The 17,561-nt window shown below is 50.8% G+C and overlaps 1 protein-coding gene across 2 annotated transcripts in view; it reads right to left on the minus strand.

Annotated features, from left to right (window-relative positions):
- Positions 1 to 4,589: 4,589 nt before the first annotated feature.
- Positions 4,590 to 17,561, minus strand: part of WNT7B (Wnt family member 7B) — a 94,978-nt gene continuing 82,006 nt past the window's right edge. For both annotated transcript variants that reach the window (XM_027854374.1, XM_027854375.1), the window contains exon 4: positions 4,590 to 5,069. In XM_027854374.1, the coding sequence (XP_027710175.1) occupies positions 4,590 to 5,069 (480 nt within the window). The remainder of the gene's footprint in view (positions 5,070 to 17,561) is intronic.

The raw sequence follows: 17,561 nt of genomic DNA on the forward strand, positions 1-17,561 counted from the left end.
CCTCAAAGAGAGCACTTATATGTATATAAGTGTGTATATAATATAACATGTATATAAGAAGGGCTTATATGACCCACAAAGGCACAGAAATTAGAGCCGTGAGGGAAGCTGGGGATTGCCTGTGAAATGGACCTGGGTTCAAATCCTGATCTGTCACTAACTCTGTGGTAGGTCACCTCACCTCTTTGGGCCTCAATTTCCTCACCTGTAAAATGGGGGATTAGACTTGAATGAACTCTAAGAGACCCCATTTGGTAGGAGGGCCCAGGCTGGCCCTGTCCCTTAGAGTCTGGTTGTCAAAATCGTGACACTGGGCCCTGTGCCTTTGCCCTCTTCCCACCCTGCCCCCTGCTTTTCACTCCCTTTGGTGTGCAGTCTTCCCCACTAGAATGCAAGCTCTTTGAAGGCAGGATTGACTTCCTTTGGGCTTGTATTTGTCCCAGAGCTAAGCACAGGGTGAGGCTCATTGTAAGCCTTAATCCATTCCATGCCTTAGCTCTGCACTTCCCTCGCATAAGGTGTCAAGGCCACTGGGATCTGAACCCAGCCAGTGCCTGATAAATATGATGGGCGGGGATTGAACCAAGGCAAACAAGCGGTCTTTGTTGAAAATCCTTTAATAACATACAGTATTCTGAGTTCTGTTAGTGTTCACTGCTTGCCAGGCTGGGCAGCCAGATTGGTGGGGGCCCTTGAATGTGGGACCACCATGGGTTCCGGTGGTGGGAGGAGAGGGTCACAAAAGGAGGGCATGAGGATCTCCCCAGTGGACCATTCCTAGAGCCAGCCAAGGAGCAGGACAGCTCAGGGATCAGGCCACTCTCTACAGGATCAAGCCTCCGCTTCTGCCCTGCACCCTGGGCTTTCAGGCTGGGTGGCATGCTGCTCCATCTCGGCTGTGGAGTTCCTCAGATGCTGGCCACAGGTCCAAGGTTGGACTGCCCCCAATACATTTTCAAACCTTGTTTTCAAATATTCTTCTTCTCTTTTCTTTCTGGTAGCTGAATCGATGAGAAGTGTCCAAGGACCACAGAGCCAGGGGCCCATTTCAGGGAGGAGAAGATGCCTCAGGCAGCTTGGGGCCAAGCTTCAGGAGGGGTGGGGGGGGGCAGGGAGGGCCTGATCTGGCTGCTCCTCCCTTCCTCAGTGTAGTTCATAATAATTTAAGTTCTCTATAGACATTTAAATGATATACAATAATATAACTTAATTGGGTTCCTTAACAAAGGCCACTCTAAGGTATTTACAATCGCTAGTAGCCTGTGCCTTCCTGGAGCTGGGCCTCTTCCCCCAAACGAACAAGCTGAAAGGACATCATATCATAGTGTACATGGACCCCCAACTGAGAATCCAAAGGACAATTTTAAATTCTTTTTTTTTGTTTTTTTTTTGTTTTGTTTTGTTTTTTAGGCAATTGGGGTTAAGTGACTTGCCCAGGGTCACTCAGCTAGTAAGTGTTTGGTCTGAGGCCGAATTTGAACTCAGGTCCTCCCAACTTCAGGGTCGGTGCTCTATCCACTGCGCCACCTAGCTGCCCCTCCAAAGGACAATTTTAAATTTGAGGAAGATGAGTAACCTGGGGCTGCACACCTGGAGTCGTGAGGATTGGCTTTGAATGCTCCCACTGCTACCTGTCTTTGTGACCTGGGCAAATCAACCCCCTTCCCACTCAGAACCTCAATTCCCTCTTCTGTAAAATGGGGACAATCATGGCTACAGGGCTATGGAGAACTGTCAAGGCAGAAGAACCCTAAGACTTTCCGTTTTCTGAGAAAAAATTCTCAAGGCTCACCCTCCCTCTTGGGTTTGGGGCCCTGGAGTTGATCCGTCAGCACTAGAACAGGACAGGCCACATGGGAGAATGGTTTTCTGCATCTTTTTCAAAAAATGCAGCAGGGTAGAGATAGATATTGGGTGGCAGAACCAAGCTCTGAATCTGAGCTCTGCATAGTGATGCCAACTCAGAGAAATCTCTCCCCTGTGAGGCTCCATTTTTTCATCTCTACAATTGAGCAGATTGGACCATAGCCTCTCTTAGGGTCTCTTTCCTGTTCTGATGTTCGTATCTGAAGATCCTTCCCAGCTTTGACTTTCTGCATTGGGAGGTTCTAACATTCATGTTGTAAGGACCTTCCCAGCTCTGACATTCTCTGTTCTAAGATCCTTCGCAGGCCTAACATTCATTTTCTAAGCCCCACCCCCCAAACTCTGACATTCTATGTTCTGGGTTTTGAGGTTCAATAGCATTCTATAGTATAAGACCCTTCCCAACTCTGACATCCTCTCTCTTAAAGAGCTCTTCCAGCTCTGATATTCCATGTTTTAAGGTTCCTCCCGGCTCTGCCATCCATGTTCCAAGGGCCCTCTCAGCTCCAAAATTCTAGATTCTAAGGACCCTCCCAGCTTGAGCATTCTAGGTTCTAAGGTACCTCCTAACTCTGACATTCTAGGTTCTAAGGCCCCTTTCATTTCTGAAATTATAGATTCTAAGGTCTCTTCCAACTTTGAAATTCCAGGGTCCAAAATCCCTTCCAACTTTGATATTCTGGGTTCTTAGGTCCATTCCCTTTATGGCATCCTTGATTCTAAGATCCATCCCATCTCTGGCATTCGAGGTCCTTGGTCCCTACTCACTTTGACCCTTGTCCAAGAAGCTCCGATTGAACTCATTAAACACCTTTCCATATGAGGTTCCTTCTAGACTCCCTCTGAGGATGCAGTTTGAGGGTGAGCAGAGATTTGGGGAGGTGAGGCAGAGGGTACAGCAGAAAGAACAGAGTGCTGCCTTCTGCAACGTCACCACTGCAGCTGTTCTCTTCAGAGTAGAGGGGAATCCCTACCAGGCTTGTCCTGCAAAGCCCTGGACCCAGGCCAAGCCCCTTAGATTTCTGTATTCTAATGCGAAAAGCCCTGGAGTTGGAGCCAGGATACCACTCCAGCGCTTACTAGTTTTGTGATTTTCAGAAAGACGTTTCATATTTGCACACCTCAGTTTCCTCGTCTGTAAAATGAGGATGGTCACCTTCATACTATCTCTGTCTTGGATTTGCCATGAGGGGAGGGCTTTGAGAATGTTACTATTATTTCACATCAGGATAAAGAAAAAGGGATTTCCCAGAACTAGGACTTTGGACATCCCTTAGAGACCCTCAGTCAAAGGTGAGTCCTGGGGCAAGGGGAGGTCATTGGGCATGTAAAGCATCCCAAGGCCCCTCCTCCCTGCCTTTGGACATATGTTGACAGGCAAGTACCCAGGCCTATGGCCAGGGATGGGAGAGGTGGCCGTTCAAGAAGCACCATTTGGGAGACAATTTCAAAGGATGGTGTTGGGGTAGGAAGGAGGAGGCTGGTCATTGTTGAAAGATTCTCAGTGCATTTCTTCAAAGTTCATCTTCCATTTGACTCGGGGCTAGGAGAGTCCCCATGCCCCTCGGGCCAGAAGCATTCCGCACCTAGGAATACCCAAGCCAGTGACTGATCTCCTAGGGCTTAGGGGTAAGAAGATGCCACCCTCAGAAGAATCTGTCATCCCAGTTTTGCCTAAATGACCAGGCCCCTGTCTAACGCTCTATACGCTAAAAATTGGCGACCACAGATCAGTAGCACTGAATGAAAACAATGGCAACAGCAACAATAGTAACAACCACAACACAACACAACACAACACAACACAACACAACACAACACAACACAACAGGCCTTGGGAACAACCCCATCCAGGAAGCAGGAAGTCAGGAGTCCAACAAGCCGACGTTTAGTAACCGACCGAGTGAAGACATCGCTCCCGTTAGTGCTTCGAAATGGCGCTGATGCGAAAAACATAAATAATTCTTCCGGCTGTTCAGTTTGAGTCCCAGTGTCACCAGATGCCGATGTCACCGGTAAATGTGTTTGCTTTTTCCCTCATCTAAGACAGTGGCATTTTTGCGTTTCAACTGATTTCCCTACAAGTGCTGGTTTGTTCTCTAGTACGTGTCAGACCCCCCAAACCCCTGAAGCAGTACCAAGTAGCAACCGCAATCTCTTTCCCTCGCGACCCTTTCCTTCCCTCTGTCTCTGTCTCTCTCTCTGTCTCTCTGTCTCTGTCTCTCTCTCTGTCTCTCTGTCTCTGTCTCTGTCTCTGTCTCTGTCTCTCTCTCAGAGGAGTCAGGGGGTTTGGGGGAGTTGGGAAGGGGGTTCATTTCTATCTTTTCTGAGAAATAGGACACAGGCGGGAAATGCGCTCTCTTCTCCAGACCGTTCTGGGAAGCTTTTCCCAAGCAGCTGCCCCAGTGGAGCTGGCTCAGCGCCAGAGGACCCCCGCCCGCCCCAAATCGCGGTCGGGGCCGCAGGGGAAGGAAGGCTGGCCTGCGAGGTTGCCAGGGGGAGGCCGGGGCCGAAGCCCCCGTGGAGGCTGTGCCGCTCTCCGCTGGTCACAGACGCCAGCCAGCTCGGGAAGGGGAGGGACCGGAGGGGGCCCAACGTCCACGCCCCCCAGAGATTCGCTGTGCAAATTGCTGCTGCAGTCGGGTGGCTCGTCCTGGCTGCTGCGGCCGGGCGCCCCGGGCCCCGGCCGAGCGGAGGGGAGGCGCGAGCTCGGGCCCGCGCGCCTACTTGCAGGTGAACACCTCGGTCCGCTCGCTGCACGTGTTGCATTTGACGAAGCAGCACCAGTGAAACTTACAGTTGCACTGCCAGACCTTGGTGTACTGGTGCGTGTTGTAGCCGCGGCCGCAGCACATGGTGTCGCAGCCGTCGGCGCCGGGCGACGTGCGGTTGCACAGGCGGCCCTGCGTGCCCACGCTGCCCGTGGCGGCGTCCTCCTCGCAGTAGTTGGGCGACTTCTCGATATAGACCAGGTCGGTGTCCAGGGGCTTCTGGTAGCTGCGCAGCTGCTTGACCTTGAGGAAGGTGGGCTGGCGCAGCCGGCTGGCGCGCACCACCTCCACCTGCACGGCCGCGTTGTACTTCTCCTTGAGCAGGTGGCCGACCTCCCGGAACTTGGGCAGCGTGGTCCAGCACGTCTTGGTGGTGCACGAGCCCGACACCCCGTGGCATTTGCATTCTAGCTTCATCCTTTCCTCGAGCACCTGGAAAGGCACGAGACAAGGAGGAGAAGACGGGGTAGGAGGTTAGAAGCGCGGCCGCCTTTGGTGACACGCTGGGCGAGAATCACGGCCCCCCAGAATCCCCGAATGCCAGCTGCCCCGGAAAGGGGGAGGAGGACAGGGAAATGAGGGCGGCTGGCTCCGCAGCCCGGCACGGGGCCAAAAGCCCAGCGCCATCATCGGCTCGCTCCCTGGGCAGGTCATTCCCCCTCTCTGGGCCTGTAAAATGGGCGTAGGGAAGGGCTAATGACATTCCCTCTGGTCCTAGCCAGCGTTTGACGCAATGAAATATGACAGACTTGGAAGATCTGGAGGAGACCTTCGGGCACAGATCACAGATCTCAGCCCAAGACCTTCGGGACTGAGAATGGCGCGTGGAGAGACGCGGCTCAGGCCATGCCCAAGACGGGGCTCACAGCGTCTCCGCCTGCGGAGTTTTGATAAATGTTCGGTGACTTAAGAACTCAGCGCCTGAAGTCTCATGCACATACTCGAGTCTCCTGACTGCGAGGGTATGCTGGGATTCTTTGTGGCAAAGAACAGCACTGTACCAGGGACACACAGAGCTTGAGAAGTATTGGCATAAAATATAAACCATCAGAGCCGGCAGGGGCCTGAGAACAGGGAATGTCAGAATTGGGAGGAGACTTAGAACAGGGAATGACAGGACTGGGAGGGGACTTAGAACAGGGGATGTCAGAGCTGGGAGGGGCTTTGGAACAGAGAATGTTAAAGATGGAAAAGAACCTTAGAATACAGAATGAAAAGTACCGAAGTAGCCAGAGAACATAGAGCATGGACGGTGAGCACCATCAGGGTGCTGTTAATATAGAATGCAGAAGATCAGCTCTGCTCCAGACTCGATCATCCCAAAATGTGAAGCCTGAAAGGGGCCTGAGAGACTAGGTCACCTTCATATTTTAGAGTCTGAAGCCTGGGGACCCTCCTCAGAATCATGTTTTTAAATGCTAAGATAAAATACATAGGATTGCAAAGGAAACCAATTATATTGAAGTGCAGTTATCAAAAATCTTTACAACAACAAGGAAAAGCTCAGTGACCCGGGTGAAGAACTTCTGGGCACCCCTTCATTTTGTAGATGAGAAAACTGAGGCCCAGAGAAGGGAACAGGCTGCCTTTTTTTTTTTTTTTTTTTTTTTTGACCACAGAAGAACATTGGTACCTTGTGGCTGGAGATGGCCATGAGCACCTGAGCTCTCCAGGAGGCTTCATCAGCCCATCCCTGTGCCTTGCTGGACACCATGTTCCCCCATGTCTGGGTTTTCTTTGGATAGTAGCTGGGAGGGATCTCAAATGAATCCAGCCGCTTTACACGTGAGGGAGTTGATGCCCAGGGAGCTTTTGCCTTGCTCAGGGTCACAAAATTAGTAAATGTTGTTGAAAGTTTCCATCTCAAATACCGCATTTGTTGCTCAAAATAGCCCTAAATGTGAGGGACTCCTTTCTCCATTTTACAGATGATAAAACCAAGGCATGGTGTCACACAGTGACTGGGCAGTGGGTCTTGCATGAACCAGAACAAAGGCAGCTTGGGAGATGCTCCACAGACGCGTGAATCCCAGCTCCTCTCCCACTACTAAAAGGCTCTGCTGACCCGCAAGGTCAGGCCGCCCAATCAAGTTCATAGTTCAAGCCAGTATTCTCAGTGCCCATTGTCTCCCACTCCAGTCTGGGAACCATTCCTCCCCCACCCCCCTCCCCAACTTTCAAAGAGGTCAGCCGGGGCTGGATAATCCCCAAACAACAGATAATCCACAAATCATTTCTAGTTGGCTTAGGAGGGGTTGGTGTACACATTCCAGCTTTGTCTTCAGCAGCTGACTCACCCTGCTGTCTGCATTCAGAGCCAGGTCAGCTTAAGTACAATGGAGTCACATTCTCCCAGCTGAGTTAGCCCCAAAGGGGGCTGGCCCTGGGTTCAAGAGCCCAGGGAGAGGACACCCATTCTGGGAACAGAGGGAGGATGAGAATGGTTGGAGGTGAGCCGCACAGGCAATCTGGCCTAGTGACTAGACCACCAACAAAGCCTTAGGGTCAAGCTCTGTCTCAGTCACACAGTGGCTGGGTGTCCCTGGGCAAGGCACTGACTCTCGGAGAGCCCTTACACCTCTCCAAGCCTCTGAGTTGCATGGCACAGGCCAATCTGTTGCCTGTACAGATAAAATCCCAGGTCTGGATGGTGATGGCGGCGGCACTGCTGGACAGCTGGAAGGGCTCCCAGAGGAACCGCCCCCTCATTTTACGCACCAGGAAGTGGACAGGGCTTGAGTGTTTCTAGAATATGTGTCCTTCATCACTGCACTGGAGTCCCCAAGCCCTTTTGGGGAAGAGAAGTTTCAGGGGTGATTATCCCCATCTTACAGATGAGGGAACTGAGGACAGCAAGGTCAATGACTTGCTGAGGTCCTGGAGATAGCATCAGAGACAAGATCTGAACCCAGGACTTCTTGATTCCAAGTCCCACAGTCTAGTGACTGGGCCACTGGCCGTGTATTCCACGAAGGGAATTTAGAATTGTCTTTGGAGAATGTCAGAACCAGAAAGGCCTTTAGAACATCCGAGCTGGGAAGGACCTCAGAGGTCATCTAGTGCCATTGACTCATTTTATAGCTGAGGAAACTGAAGTCCATAGAGCTGAAGAGATTTGTCCAAGGTCGCAAATGGAGTCATGGAGAAGTACCACAGCTTGACCTCATAGGATCCCAGGAGCCTAAATTTAGAGCTGAAAGAGACCTTTGAAGCCATCTGGTTCAACCCCCTCATTTTACAGATGAGGCCCAGAGCTATGTGTCCAAGGTCACACAGGTAGGTAGTAGCAGAGTCAGGACTGGAATTCAGGACTGGGACAGTCATATCATCATGACAACCATCTTTATTACCATCACCACCATTGGCATCCTTCCTATGGGTGCCATTGCCACCATCGTGACAACTGTCTCCTGTTGCTGCTTCTCTGACTCCCCAGAGAGTGCTCTCTCCATCCTGTCACACTTTGTGGTATTCTGGAATGAGCCTGGAGTCAGGAGGCCTGGTCAGTCCTGGTTCTGCCACCCATTGTCTGTGCTTAACCTCTCTGTGCCTCAGTTTTCTCATGATGACATGGAGATAAGCTTTACATTGCTTCCTTCAAAGGATGGGTTGGGGAGAGCATCTTCAAAGGCTCAAACTTGATATAAATGTGAACTGTTGTGAATGCACATCAGTCACCAGCATCAGCAGCGTGGTCACCAGCCCCACCTCCTTCACCGCCCTGCCCCCCATTGTCAGCATCCTGACAGTATCCTCAGCACCATCATATCATCTTCAGAACAGCCATCACCATCCTCCCCAGTGTCTCCATCACCATCTTTCCACTCATCCCTACGCCATTGTCCCTACCACCATCAATAACATTCTCCTCATCACCCCCAGCACCACTGGCATCCTTCCTATCGGCACCGTTGGTGTCGTCATGACAATCATCTTTACCACCATCACCTCCATCCCCATCATCATGATCACCACACTCTTGACATCTCAATTGGTTTTCCGATCTTCCTGTCGGGGCTCTCAGGATCTGGTGGCTCAGACGAGGATGTCTGGCCACCTGACATCTTTCTCTTCCCCTTTCCAAGCTCCATTCAGTTCAGTCCAACAAGCATTATTAAGTGACCCTTGTGTGCTAGGTACCAGGCAGAGTACTGGGTGTATGACAAGCCTGCCCCCAATTAGCTTATGGTCATGATTTTAGAGGTAGCCCCTGGAGATAGCAGGGGAAGGCTGGTATCTCTTGGGGTCTGAAACCTGAGTTCTCTTCCTGGCTTTTCCAGGAGTAATCACCCAAGTCCTCTGAGTGCTCACTTGGAAAATGGAAATGTGAACATTCATTGGGAGTGGGAAGGTAGTGAAGGGGTGGTGCAGATATTGTGTGGCTCCAGAAACACCTGAAAGTGCTTTTTACAGTCAAAAGCAGGAGCCAAGGCCAGGCTCATTTGTTTGAGGCAGCACAGTGCAGTTGGAACCATAGAAGGAGGGATTTGCTCAGCATAGAGAATGGATGTCTCTGGGCCCTTTCAGTTCTAAAATCCCAACCGTCAGAGCCAGGTAATGAGCCCAGGCAACTGTGTAGGGAGAAAAACTAATCTCTCACAGTCACCTGGGTGTGGAAGCTCAGTCTTGTATCAGATCAGGATTCAGACCCTGGGTCTGCCACTCAGTGCCTGGCTGATCTCAGGCAATGCTCTCCCTTCTATCTATAAAACACGAAGGTGACCTTAGATTCCTCTAAAGGAACTTCCAGCTGCCTCTCCTATGAGCCTGGGATTCTGGCTCTTCACAATTTCCCTTTATTGGGGGCTGAGAGGACCAACATGACAGCTGGGCTTCCCCTCTTCCTCCATTCCCAGAGCCAGCCCTGACCCCTGAGGTATTCATTTACCAAAATCGAAGAGTTCCTGCCAAGCTCAATGCCTGATTAAAGATGGAAAATCATTAGCTCCTGACAAATTCCATTCATCCTCCACCAGGGCCTCTGGATAACCTTGGACAGCCCGGGGCGGCTCTTCCACCTGGAGGGGGGGGTCCCTCTTGCCTGGCTGCTTCTTCATTTGATATCTGGGGGCCATTGGATATCAGTCATGAAGAATCAGCCTTGGGGCTGGCCCCTGAGAATGGAGAGGAAATAGAAGTGGGGGGACAGCCCCCTTGAAAAGTCCTTCTTTCCCTTCAATAAGGGTATCTGAGAAGAAAGAAGAGCAGGAGAGTGTCTGAGGGCTCAGAGTTTTTCACAGCTCAAAGGGTTGTTAATTATGCCAGTAATGGTTTATAATTATAATGATAAACATCTGGAGAGGTCTGGCAGGTGGCTGGAGGGAGCAAGCACTCCCCAGCTCAGCTGAGGAAGGTAGGGTGAGTCTGTTTTTTTTTTTTAATTTTTGTCTCTGTAGCCCCAGGACTTCTGATACTTGGCACCTGCATGATCGCTTGCTTCAAGTCCGTGGACCTCAATTTCCTCCTTTGTAAAATGAGGGTGTTGAACTTTGAGGCCCTTGCCGTCTCTAGAGTGTTATCCTGTGATGTTAGTGAGGCACTAAGCTTGACCATCCAGGTGGCAGATGCCAAGGTCATCCGCTGCATCCAGCCATCACCCATCGCCCTGACTTCTGTCCTGCTCCTGGACCTGGTGACTCTGGAGGAGAGAGCGAGGCTGACGACTTTGTGCAGCTCTGCCTCACTTACATCCAGTTCATGTGCAAGTCAAGACATCATCCTGTGATGTCACTGGTCCTCTTCAAAAACAAGGATGAACAGTGAATCGGACATAAAACCCAGTCTCTTGATTCCCTGACCAGAACTGTTTTTCCCAGGCTGGCACGGAGAACTCTGAGACTGGTGAGCAGTGTGAATAGAGTCAGAGGCAGAGGCAGATGACATAGGAGGCCCTCTGGGTATCCGGGGAGAGAGCTCCAGGCAGGGCCAAGGGCATGTGGTGCCAACTGCAGAGGCTCAGAGAAAAGGCCACCAGAGCAGAGCCCAAGAAGCCCTGAACTGGACAGACTAATGTGCTGCGTCACATAGGGCAGCTTGTTTCCCCTCTCTGGGCCTCAGTTTCCCCACTCTGTCATATGGAGATCATCATCCCAGCCTTGATGACTTGAGAGGAGAAAGAGGGGTAAAAAGCCTGGAAACATGGCAACTGTTGGCAGGGTATACCACTACTTGGAGGGGCCTTGGCACAGAGAGTCATAGGAGAGGTGCTGGACTTGGGGGGCAGAATGAGGAATATACTTTTAGACATGGCCCATGTGGGAGTTTGACTTGACTGTGCATGTTTGTTACAAGGGCTTTGTCTTTCTTTCTTTCTTTCCTTTCCCTTTTTCTTTCTCTTTCTTAATTTCTTTCATCTTTCTTTCTTTCTTTTCTTTTCTTTCTTTCTTTCCTTCCTTCTTTCTTTTTCTTTCCCAATGGACTTGAGGTGAGGAGATGAGAGTAAGAGAAAATATATTTTTGTTACTGAAAGAAATTTAATTTACTTTTTTAAAAGAGTGTCAGGGCTTGGAAGATCTTCAAGTTTACCTAGTACAGTGGTCCTTGGTGTGGAATCCCCAGATAGATTACAGGGGGTCTTTGATTGAATAGGGGGGAAATGGCACCTTTCTTTTCACTAATATTTGGTTTCCTTTGTAATCATGTGGGTTTTATTTTCTGCTGTGACAAACATGATTCTGAGAAAGTCCGTAGGCTCCCCTCAATGGCCCAAGGGGTCCATGGAATACAATGAGAAGCCCTGCACTAGCTCTGACCTCTAGGGAGATCCAGAGAGGCTTCTCCTGAGATGCTTGTGGAGGTCCTGGGTTAAATCTCCCCTTGGACATTTCCTATCTGTGTGATCCTAGGCAAGTCACCTGGCCTCTCTCAACCTCAGTTTTGCCATCTATGAAATGGGAACAACACAGCAGTCATTCCCAGATGTGAGGAAAGCAGGAGATTCCAATGATATAACGGTGATGTGATTTGCAAACTTTTAAGTTGACAGCCAAGTCAGCTGTTATCATTTGTGGAAACAAGCAGGACAGATCAGGAAAAGTGGTTTGGGGCCAATGCCTTTGGAGTGAATTGGCAGTGGGCCCATTTTCCCTGGAGAAATGTCCATTCTGGGGCCAGCTGATGATGCCAGCAATAATAACCAGTCAGTAGGAGCCAGACAGGCCCTGTCCCACAGAAGAGTGGGTTGGCGTGTTGGTCACAGAGCTTGAAGGGAGTAGACGATGGGCTTTGTAGACTTCATCTCTAGAGACCCCCACAACCCTGGGAGGTGGGGCCAAGGTGAGAAAACTGAGGTGCTGACAAGTGACTTGCCAGGGTCACTGGGTCAGCTAGCATAGGGATGGAGACCCCCCAGCCCAGCCAAGCACATAGGGAAGGAGACCCCCCAGCCCAGCACACAGGGATGGAGACCCCCCAGACCAGCACACAGGGAAGGAGACCCCGTCCCAGCCCAGCCCAGTGTACAGGGATGGAGACCCCCCAGCCCAGCACACAGGGATGGAGACCACTCAGCTCAGCACACAGGGATGGAGACCCCCTAGCCTAGCACACAGGGAAGGAGACTGCCCAGGACAGTCCTGACCAACCCCAGGCTGTGGGGAGAGCGGATCCCCTATGTAGAGTCCCACAGCCTCTTGTCCTAGAAGAAGATGTGAGGATGCTGGGAAATGATGTCCAGTCCAGCTTTGAGGAGGCAGGCTGGGCTTCCTACCGAGCCTAGCAGCATCCAAGCTCCATCTAAGAACTCCAGCCAGGACTGCAGGCAGCCAGCCCACACCCATCCCAGTCATGGGGAATGGGAACAAGACTGTGGAGCGCCTGGAACAGAGAGTGTCAGAGCTCAGAAGAACTCTGGAACAGGGAACAGAGAATATCAGAGCCAAAGGGGCCTTAGAACAAAGTCAGAGCCAGAAGGGGCCTAACAACAGCCACAGTAATAAGCATTTACACGGCATTTTAGAGTTTGCAAAGTGCTTTGTAAATAGTATCTCATTTTATCCTTACAATAATTCTGGGAGGGAGATGTTATTTTATTCCTATTTTGCAGATGAAGAAACTGAGACAGGTTAAGTGACTTGCCCAAGGTCATACAGCTAGTAAGTGTCTAAGGTTGAATTTCCATTCCAGTCTTCCTGACTCCAGGTCCTGAAAGAGACCTCAGAGATCAGATGACCCAACTACCCTTTTTTTTGGTGGGGCAGTTGGGGTTAAGTGACTTGCTCAGGGTCACACTGCTAGTAAGTGTTATGTGTCTGAGGCCGGATTTGAACTCAGGTCCTCCTGACTCCAAGGCCAGATCTCTATCCACTGTGCCATCTAGCTGCCCTCTCAACCACCTTATTTTACTGAGGAAGAAACTGTGAAGTGGACTGTTGTCCCTCTTCCTCCCTCTTTGAGGGAGTAGCCTTTTCAATGTCACCCAGTTCCTGGCCTTAGCTACTTTATGAGACAGTTAGGAGGTTCTTGTGAGAGCCTGCATTGAAAAATGTCATGGTTAACTCTATGCCTGAGTGAGAGGCTCTTGTCACTGTCATGGGCCCAGGCCTGAGCATGGCTACACACTCCCTGGAAACCTCTTCTCCAGAGCCACACTCAGCATGGTGTTCTGGGCTCAGGGTTAAAGACTGAGGACAAAGACGGCCCTTTAATCGGTGGGCCATCTGGAAGCCCCATGTGGCTACACTGAGTCAGCCTACCTTGGCACAAAGAGCATGGGATTTGGAGTTACATGACCTGAGTTCAAATCCCAGCCCTGCCACTTCCTGGCTATGTGACCTTAGGCAAAACACTTGACTTGTAGGCCTCAATTTCCTTCTCTATAAAGTAAGGGGATCCCTTCTAGGTCAGAATTGATGCTGTGATAATCCTAAATCTGTATTTTCCACTAGACTGAAGAGAGGCCTGAGTGTGAGTGTGAATCCTGAGATTTATTACTTTTTTGAGATTACCTGGCCTCAGTTTCCTCCTCTGTAAAATGAAGGGTTATACTGGATGAACTCTGAGGTCTCTCCTAGCTCTGACCTTTTCTGTTCTAATGTCTCTGCCATTTTGTGTCCTCAGGCTCCAGAAAAGACTGTGTGAGTCTCAAGTGACTCTAACCCCAGGGCAATGGTCTGGACTGGTTTGGACAAATTGTCAGTGCTGGAAAACCAAGCTCCAGTTTCCTTATCTGCAACATGGGATATTATCAGATCTCTGCCAGGGGCTAGCCCCCAAACAGGCCCAGAGTGCTTTCAAGCCCTGGGAGCACCGTATGGAGGCGAGGCTCCTGAAACGGGTGGGGTGGGGGAGCCCTGTCCTACAGGAAGGCGGCTGGAAGGCAGCCATGCTGTGATCGCTATCTGCTGCCACTGACTCAGCCTTCTGGGCAGCTTCCATCTCAGTTTCTCCACTTTGCTTTCTTCTCATCAGTCTCATGCATGGAGATTAATGCCTGCTCTCTCTCTCTCTCCCTCTCTCTCTCTCCCCTCTATCTTCAGATCCACATTACCAGCAAGCAGGAAACCCAGCAGATGAAAGTGATTGGACGGCCCCAGGCCCAACCAGGAGCCCAGCCCAGCTGCGCTTGGGTGAGTAGCTTGGGCAAGAGTCTCCCCATGAAGTGATCACAGGCTCCAAGAATGTCCAGGGCTTTTTCCCCATAGCTTTCATGACAAGGGCCCAGAGATGGTGGCACCCACTTGAGCCTGGGGCATTTAGGGGCATTTGGCCCCGGTTTCCTTCTAATCATACCACAGCCATAAACTGGCCCCTCCCACCCTGGGCCTCAGTTCCCTCATCTGTAAAAGGAAGGGCTTGGACCTGTTCACTGTCCCTCCCATCTTGAATCTCATGATCCAAAGCATCTTCATTCAGCTTGACCAACATTTATTAACTGCCTGACTTAGTGGAGAGAGAGCCTGCCTTGGAGTCAGAAAATCGACCAATGAGCATTTCTTAAGCACCTACTATGTGCCAGGCACTGTTCTAAGTGCTGGGGACACAAAAAGAGGCACAAGACAGGCCCGGCCCCCAAGGAGCTCACAGTCACACCATGATCTATCAATACAGCTTTCTTGTCAGAGATGGGGCACCCGGAGAAGCTGAGGGTGTAGTGACTCTGGGGCCAGAAGCTTCCCCCTGCTGGGTGCAGGGCCCAATGTAAGGGGTTGGAGAGACACCGGGTAGCCCACAAAATCAGTGAGATCTCATTTAAGCCAAGAGCGAACACTTGGCAATCCAGAGTATGGCTGGGAGAGATTCCCTCAGAGACAGCTGGGGGCGCCACAGAGCCCGAGGCACTGGGCTAGAAGTCAGGAAGAGCTGAGTTCAAATATGACCTCAGATACTGAGCAGGTGAGTGACCCTGGGAAAGTCACTTCACCTCTATCTGCCTCAGTTTCCTCAACTGTGAAATGGGGATAATAACAACACTACCTTATAAGGTCGTTGTGAAGATCAAATGAAATAATTTTTTCAAAGTTAGCTCGGTTAGCTCAGTGCCTGGCACACAGTAGTTGTTCTATAAATGCTCCTTCCCCTTCCTTTCTCCCTTCAGGAGGCTGCACCAGAGTAGAGCAGATGAAGGAACTGAGGTTCAGAGGAGGCCCCCACAGTTAGGATCCAGCAGAGCTGGGATATCAAGGCGGGACCCGGGCTCACTCTGCAGCCTTGCCCCTCGAGGCCCTCCCTAGGCCAGGGAATGGAGTGGGCAGGAAGGAACTATCCACAAGACCTGCCCAAGGAGGAGAAGTCGGGTGGTCTCAGGAATGGGCCAGCCTGAGCAATGATTCACTGACACACATTGATGAAGGACAGAACACAGTGCCCCATGCTAGAGGAGGTTTGGGTTTCCCCGGGATTTCTAAAGTACCTACTATGCGCTAAGAATTATGCCAGGTCCTGAGAACACCAATACAATAAGTGAAACATTCTCTGTGAGAATGAATAAGGATTGATGCTTATGTGGGGGGCCCCAAACCCTCAAGGACAGGATAGTGGAGAAGGGTAAGGGGTAAGGGAATAGAGAACTCGGGGGAGGAGACAGGGCTGGCCTGGGGCCAGAAGGAGGGCCCTGGTGCCCTCTGCCCTCGGTCCTGCTCAGACCACACCTGGACTGTCATCTTCATCTACCTCCAGAGGTAGTCTGGTCTCTCTCACTGAAGGCTGCGGGAATCTGAGAGGTGATTCCTTCCCAGTTACAAGTTGAAGCTGAGCTCCTTCTATCTTTGGGGCTCTTTCTTGGTCTCCCCATTCAGTACAAAGGGGATTGTGGCATCTCCAATTCCCTCTACCTCTGGCACCAAAGTTTCTGACAAGAAAGTAGGATGGATCCTCTTAGCTTCTCCTGTGGTTACTCTAATCAGGGGTTGGAGGGGATTTTTCAGCCCCTAAGGCAGATTTAGGATTGCTTTGTTAGATCCTAGGGTGATTGAAAGGCAGCCAAGTAGTGCTGATAGAGCTCTGAGTCTTGAGTCAGGAAAACCTGAATTCAAATCTGGTCTTGGAAACTTATTAGCTGTGTGACCCTGGGCAAGTCATTTCATCCTGTTTGCCTCAGTTTCCTCATCTGTAAAATGAACTGGAAAAGGAAACAAACAGCAAACCACTCCAGTATCTTTGCCAAGAAAACCCCAAATGGAGTCATGAAGAGTCAGACACGACTGAAAAATGACTGAAGAACTAAGGAATGATCAGATCAGAGATTTCACGCTGGAAGGGACCTTTAAACAAGACTTTATCCAACCCCCTCATTTTACAGATGAGAAAACTGAGACCCAGAGAGGGGAAGGTACTGGACAATTCATTGGGATTTTAGGGAATGAGGCAATGTCTATTTGAACCCTTCCTAACTTCCACCCCCTTGTTCTTGGCCATGAACAACTTCCCAGCATCTCCCAGGCCCAAAAGCCTCTTTTCAGTCAAGGGTAAAATCTAGTGAGTTAGGAAGAGGGGACTGGGGAGAGGGAATTGACGCTTGGTGCCATAATGAAAAGGGCCTTGGACTTGAGTCAGAAGACATGCCTGCTCATCCTCGTTCCCATCCTGCATGTTTCAGAGAAGGCAACTGAGAGCACACCTTCATTCTACTCAAGTCAAAGCCTGGGGAGCAGAGTTCCTTTTGCCTCCCAGGACAGCGGGGCAGCCCTAAGGGAAGCCCAGCCTCTGAAGCCCCTCCCCGCCTCTGCTGCCAATCCTTGACTCTCCCGGGCTGCCCTGCCTGAAGGTGTACGCAGAAGGTGGGACGAGAGTCCGTCAGACAAGGACAGCTGAGCCTGCAGAAGTGAGCTCCAGTTGGGCAGAGGCAGCTGCAGGGTATGCCACCCACCTCGTGGACGGGAGTGGAAAGGATGCAGTTCACATTCCTCCTCTGCCACCTACTACCTGCATGACCTAGCATCTTCCATCCCTTGGCCTCAGTTTCCTCATCTGTCAAATGAGGCAGTTGAACAAAATACCCTATGCCTTGGGAGGTCCCTTCCACCTCTGAGGTACTATAACCTTGACTGACTCTCTCTCCTGGAATTCAGCTAAGACTGATGGGGCTGATAAAATGGGTATTATGGAAAGAAGAAAGTCAGGGTGGAGCCTGGGGCACAGAGGAGAGGGCTGGCCTGGATGAGTCACCCCCAGTGGATAATTGAAGCTTCAGGGGCCTGGTATGAGCAGAAGGCACCAGAAGTGAGAGGGATGAAGAAAGGAGTCAATACTTCCAGGCTGATACCCGAGAGAGAGGAAAGAGGATGACGACCCACATGTACAAACATATTTGTAGCAGCTCTTCTTAAAAGGGTGCCCATCAATGGTGCATGGGTAACTAACGGGGTATGTGTCAACGGGGCATGAGTAACAAAAGGGGGGCAGGTCAACAGGCATGGTTAACTAAAGTGGTGCGTGTCAGTGGGGCATGGGTAACTAAAGGGGTGCCCATCAATGGGGCATGGGTAA

This window comes from Vombatus ursinus, unplaced genomic scaffold (genome assembly GCF_900497805.2).
Source record: "Vombatus ursinus unplaced genomic scaffold, bare-nosed wombat genome assembly UNPS02010394.1, whole genome shotgun sequence".
Lineage (NCBI taxonomy): Eukaryota > Metazoa > Chordata > Mammalia > Diprotodontia > Vombatidae > Vombatus > Vombatus ursinus.